This window comes from Phaenicophaeus curvirostris, chromosome 21 (assembly GCF_032191515.1).
Source record: "Phaenicophaeus curvirostris isolate KB17595 chromosome 21, BPBGC_Pcur_1.0, whole genome shotgun sequence".
NCBI lineage: Eukaryota > Metazoa > Chordata > Aves > Cuculiformes > Cuculidae > Phaenicophaeus > Phaenicophaeus curvirostris.
The window spans coordinates 7,918,616-7,924,615 of NC_091412.1; the positions used below are offsets into that span (position 1 = coordinate 7,918,616).

The 6,000-nt window shown below is 50.8% G+C and overlaps 1 protein-coding gene across 8 annotated transcripts in view; it reads left to right on the forward strand.

Annotated features, from left to right (window-relative positions):
* Nucleotides 1-5,454, forward strand: part of BCAS3 (BCAS3 microtubule associated cell migration factor) — a 344,616-nt gene extending 339,162 nt beyond the window's left edge. For 7 of the 8 annotated variants that reach the window (XM_069874131.1, XM_069874133.1, XM_069874129.1 and 4 more), the window contains one exon: nt 4,569-5,454. In XM_069874131.1, coding sequence (XP_069730232.1) covers nt 4,569-4,592 — 24 coding nt within the window. In that variant the 3' untranslated portion in view covers nt 4,593-5,454. The remainder of the gene's footprint in view (nt 1-4,568) is intronic. The other variant, XM_069874132.1, reaches the window with a different exon arrangement.
* Nucleotides 5,455-6,000: the final 546 nt, after the last annotated feature.

Consider the following 6,000-nt stretch of genomic DNA (forward strand, 5'->3'; position numbering starts at 1 on the left):
GTGCAGCGGCTGATAGGGGATGTCACTGCTCCTCTGGACCTGAGAGCCCTGGGCTGTCCCCAGAGCAGCTCCTCCTCTCCTCCACCTTGGCAGCCAGCTTTGGGACACCAGAGAGTGGCTTGGGCAGCAGAACAAGGGACGGGACCATCGGGCAGTTGGGAATATTAGCAGAAAGCGATGTTTGGTGAGAGGATTCGTTTTCAATTTCTCATGTAAGTAAGGCTGCGCTGGTGCCAGTCTGCGGGCAAGCCTGCTGGAAATAATGCCAAGCAGAGAGCAGCAGCATTTGCATTGCAACACTTTCAATGTCCCATAGCTCTCTGAGCAGTGTCAGTATTTCTGCAGCCCCTAAGCATGCTGGACACTGCAGGGCCACGGGACGGGGATGGGTGTTGGCCATCGTGGCACTTTCCCCCCCCTGCTCTGGACCACAGCTCCTCCCTACGCCAGCAGCAGTGAGGATTCTTAGTGCTGCTGCCGTCACCGCAGCGGAAAGCACGTGTGCCCTGAAAATCCCTGTTATTCTGGGACCCTGGGTGATGCCAGCGGTGCCCATTACTGTTACTGTCAAAAGTGCAGGCAAGGCTGTTCCCAGCTCCCCTGAAGTGACTTTCTCCTCATGGCTTCAGCAGATGTTCCTGCTCCATCGTCTATTTTTCCCCATCTTTTTTTTTTTGTTTGTTTTTAGGGCAGTCAGGACTTTGTGAGTCCTTTCCTCCAGGGACACAGGCAGGTTTTAGTATTTACGTTTCCAGTATTAGCATTTATTTGTATTTGTGTTTGTTTTTCACGGGCTTTTGAAAGCCTCAGGGAGCCATTTATGGGGCCAAAATAATGCAAGTGCTGGGCTTCTCACAGTATTTCATTTCCTTGATAGTGGAAATGCTACAAGAAGAACAGGTCCCATGTTATTTTGACCCCATAAATAGCTCCCAGAGGCCCCTTTCTTCCTTCTCCCATCCACTTCCCCCCCAAATCAAATATTTAGGTTTCTGCAAAGCCTGACTTCTCAACCCTGGTTATCTTGCTTCAGCAGAAGCAAATTGCAGTTATTACAAAATAGCCAGAGAGTCTATAAGGCCGAATGGGTTTTATATGATGCACAATTTGTTGGCTACTGTACAAGTTCATTAAAGTGTATCATAAGAGGTTGTTTTACTGGTACATTTAAGGAAGTTAATACATCTCGACAGTATATGCATGGGGGAATGCAGATACAATAACCCTCAGACATGCTGGGGCCAAGTCCATTCCTGGCCTAACTCCACTGAAGTAAACGAAATCACTGGCTGGGCAGCCGTGTCCTGCTCTGCCAGCGGTGCTGAGCCTTGATCCTGCGAGGCCGCTGCTGCTCCAGGCTCTCCCTTCTCTCATCCCTGTCTTCCTAGGGGAGGGATCCTGGATTTTGCTTCTATTTTGTTTTTCAGCAAGCGTGTTCCCAGCCCATAGGACGTCGGTGGTCTGACTGGTTATGTGACATGTCTTATTTAGCTCTGGAAAGTATTTCACCTCCGTTCAGCTGCGCCGCAGGGCTCGGCTGCTCCGTGCCGGGGCAGCAGGAGGGCAGCGCTGCCTGCACTACCTGTGTGTAAGGACCTGCCTCTTCTGACACCCAACAGCCCCACTACACTGCGGTGGCTTCTTCTGCGCTTGTTGGGTCTATCAGAAATCAACCCCATAACAGGAAGGGTGTCCCCATGTTGTGGAGCCACTCCCAATCTTCTCGGAGTTTCCCATGGGAATGGCATCAATGTTCTTGTGCACGTGCTTCTGCCCTAGTCTGCTGGAAGGTCTGAGGGAAAGGCTAATAGTTTGCATTGGACTTTTTTTCTCTATTATGCTTTTTTATTATTGAAACAGCTGAGAAAAATGGGCTAATTTGGGGGAACGTAGGAAAATGTGCTGAGTGTGGTCCTAGGGGTCATAGGTGTGGCACAGGTAGTCCCTGGTGACCGTGGGATGGCTAATTGCACGTCTCGTGTGACCCAGCCGTGCACGAGAGCGGGGCTGGGCGAGGGCAAGAGCCCAATTTCCTGAGCGCAGCGGTGCTTTCTGCTGCAGCAGTCAGGAGTTTTACAATGCTTTCTTAGGTATCAGAATACATCGCTCGTCTGCCTCGCTGTGTAATTAGTTCCAGAGAGAGCGGATTCGCAGTGCGGGGCTGTTTGAGGGCGCCTGGGCTCCTTTGCCCAAGGGAATGTGTGCGTTTACCGTCTGTGGCGCTTGGGGTGGCAGCTCGGATGCGGGAGCTCCCCTGGTTTTTTTAGCCTGAACCCAAAAGCAGGCTCTGCGCAGGCTGGAGGAAAGGAAGACTTCCCCTCCAGTCCCTCTTGAGCCTTTGTATCTCTTCCACCTCTCATTTGTCCCTCTCTGTTGCTGGTGGAAGGGGTTTACATGCCTGACAGCAGCAAGAGTAGCAGCGGTTGGGGTTGAGTGGCACAGCCAGGAGGGACCCCAGCCTCCCCGGCCGGGCACTGTGCCCCCCGCGCTGCCTTCCTGATGTCTGGTCCATGCTTTTTCCCTGGCTGGCATCAGTCTCTGCAGTGCCACCCCCTGGCAGGCCCCACAGAGGTGAATCATAGAGTCATAGAATCACCAGGTTGGAAGAGACCCACCAGATCATCGAGTCCAACCAGGTGACAAGCGCTGCCGGCTGCAGAAGTCCCACAGCCCCCACAAAGCCACCTTGTGAGCCCAAATTCACTGAGATCACATCCTGACAGGGCATGCGGTCCCACACATATCACCAAAGGAGGGGCAGGACCTGGCAGGAGCCCCCCAAGAGGCAGGAGCCGCAGGACTATGGGGAAACGAGTGCTCCCTCGCTCTTTCCCTCTCCCTTTTTTTTGCTACGGTTACTGAAAACACAGCGTTTGCCTGCAAATCAATTAGAGCTTAAAAAGAGAGAGGGAGAAGTAACCCCGTAAGGAGTTCAGCAGCCCGAAGACTGTCTGGAGAGCCCCAGCCTGCCCGGTGCGGACGGTGGCTGCCCAGCGCCTGAGAGCTCTGACGTGGGACGTTTAACCGAAGCCAGCTGTGTGCGGAGGGAGATAAAAGCCCCAAATCAGACAGGATAAGCACAGTATTAGTGTGGGATACGCCACTCATTTCTGATTTAAATTACTGTTTTTACTTCCTGAACTCATGGGAGAGTAAGGATGTAAGGAAAATGAAGAGGTTTAGACATGGACATTCCTTCACCAAATGCTGGCAAGAAATTGCGATTAATACAGCTGAGGTCATTATCATCGCTGCTTATAGGGTGACCAGTTCCCTGCTGATTTGTTTTTCGTGCATCCTAGGCAGATTATCTGCATTGCAAGTTACCTCCACAATCAAGGACTAAATTCTCCTAGCCCTGGTTTACTAGGTGTACACTCGCCTGGCTGCCGTCCCTGGATGCTGAGGCAGGATGCTTTTTGTTTTAGCGAAGAACTGACTTCTTGCTTTTGCCGTGCGCTTTGTGCATAGACCTGTCCTTATCGTGGGGTCCTGCTGCAGCAGGAGGACTGTTGTGGTGTTCACAAAAGGTTTGGCAGCAGAAGAATTTGCCTGAAGCTCCTGTCCCTGTCTGGTTCCCTCCAGCACTGGCTGCACAAGGAGCAGCCAGCGGAAGTCGCACTTGGGGCCGCGCGTTGCGACTCGCTGGAATATTTCTCGTAGCCTGTCACCGCATGTCCAGGAGAGGATTCCTGCCGTGGACGCGGGGCTCTGCCTAACCTCACCGCTGCATGCCGCCGCTGAGTGCTGGCCGGGGTGATGCTGCTCAGCGGCGCTGCTGCACGCTGCCGCCGAGTCAACTGTTGGGTTCAAGTGGCTCACAGAGAGGCCGTGGTTAGAAACGATGCTCTGCACACATAAAAATCCTTGCATTTCAAGATTAGGGAACAAGAAAGGCTTTGGGAGATCAGCAAGGGGAGATGGCTGGATGCGTGTGACCTGGAGATGGGAGAGCCATAGTCAGGCCTGCTTTCTCTTTTGCTTTGAGGCACAGCTCAGGCATGCAGAACAGGGCATATTTTCTCTTTGGCTTGAAAAAACAGAGTTAGTTATGTCCATTTGTGCAGGATAAAAGGTTGTGGAAAGTCCCTCGTGTTCCCAAGATGAAGAATTGCAGTGGTTGTGCACTACGGGCACACACCACCAGTGACCACTGTTGTTGCCTTTCCATCTCAGCAGCATTGCTGCAGGGGAAAGGTGTTTCATCACCTGCCACTGTACCCTTTGCACCCTGCTCAGTGCAGCTATGAGCATCCCCACGATTGAGTCCTGACACGTCATGAGTCAGCGCCCTTGTCCCCAGGAAAGGGACTGCTCCGTTAGGCAGCATGTAACGTCTTCATCCAGCTCCACCTTAGCTCAGCTGAGCTGTGAGCCCGGCAGAGGAGTAGAACCAGGAGCTGGGATGCCTCGGGAGTGATTCGTCAAATCACCCTGGTAAAGATGGATGATGAGCCAATGTTAGAGCAATGACAGAGTAAACAGATTTGTCAGTAATGCAGCCATCTAATGGCACTCTGGGTTTATCTGAAATGCTAACTAGGACCTGCTCTCTCTTCCTATTGCAGAGCTTCAGCGAGAGGGAAGCATAGAGACGCTCAGTAACAGCTCTGGTTCCACCAGCGGCAGTATCCCACGCAACTTTGATGGCTACAGATCACCTCTCCCGACTAACGAAAACCAGCCCCTCAGCCTTTTCCCCACAGGATTCCCTTGAATTAGCCGAACATCAAGGGGACATCCAGCCAGGGGAACGAGCCGCCTCTCCACCGGAACAATCCCAATGCCTGTCACCTGCCGGTTTGCTGCCGCGCTGGATGGTTCTCATTACCCTGATAAATATTGACGACTCTTAAACCTTCCTGAAACATACTCACAAAATCTTGACTTTGTGTTCCTGTGCAATATGAAGAGACTTCATCTTCAATCCTGATAGCTCTGCGGCTTCTTTTTTTTTTCGCTGTGTTCAGGAAGAGGTTGATTGAGGAGAAATATATCTAAGCCTACTTTGGTCAAGCACATGGTTTCGCAACCATTCTCTGCTTTTTTCTTGTTGTGAGACGAAGGGAATCTCCATAACTCAGAGGAGCTGTTGCTATTTGCAGAAGTGCCGAGCATTAATGAATGAACTGGAGAGAATGCAAACTGGAAGACTTTCTGTGAACAGGGTTGATAATGTTAATCCTTCTTCATTGCGTCTCCTTGCTGCCCTCCTTCCCCACTGATGCTCATCAATGCCAGGAGTATTACAAATGGAAATGTTTCTTTTTTGTTCTTTGGAAGAATTCTCTCTCTTGCTCCGGTTTTCTTCTAGTCATGTATTTTAGAAATGTACCTAATTGACTAACTGCAGTCACAAATTTCTCATATTTGGTTATAGAAGTTGTTCATTGGAACTCAGATATCTGTCCAGAAATGCATGTATCATTGAATAAATCTAAGTTAAACAAGAAACTGCTTAAATGGCCATGTTCATGGAGTGTTACTGGGCTGGCTGTGGGCTTCATACATCTCCCTGGACCACATTATGTGCGTGTTTACTAACTTGAGGGCTTTAATTAAAGCCATCGGTGGATGTTTTGCAGCCAGTCTAGCTTGGTTTTACTGCCCTGCTTTCTCGGCCCTGTGTACGAGGATGGGATTTTTAAAAACAGGGGAGCTGGATGGTGTGTCTTGCACCCGCTTAGCACCTCTGAAAATCAACACCCATCTCCACTCAGGTGCCTGACCCCAGCTCCAGCTCCTCGTTGGCTGGCACCCTGCTTCTTTGTCCCACTGATTTTGATGGGATGAGGACCAGGCATGCTGGAAGCAGTTGCCCACCTCCGTTTATTCTCTTATAGAGGATCACATATAAGAGACTTTGCACAACCCATATAACACCCTGAACCCATATACCCTGCTGAACAGGCACAGTAAAAACTAGCACCACATAACTCTGCTGATAAAATAGTCATGGGCTCACACGTAGTAACCACATGAATTCCTACATCTCAGCCA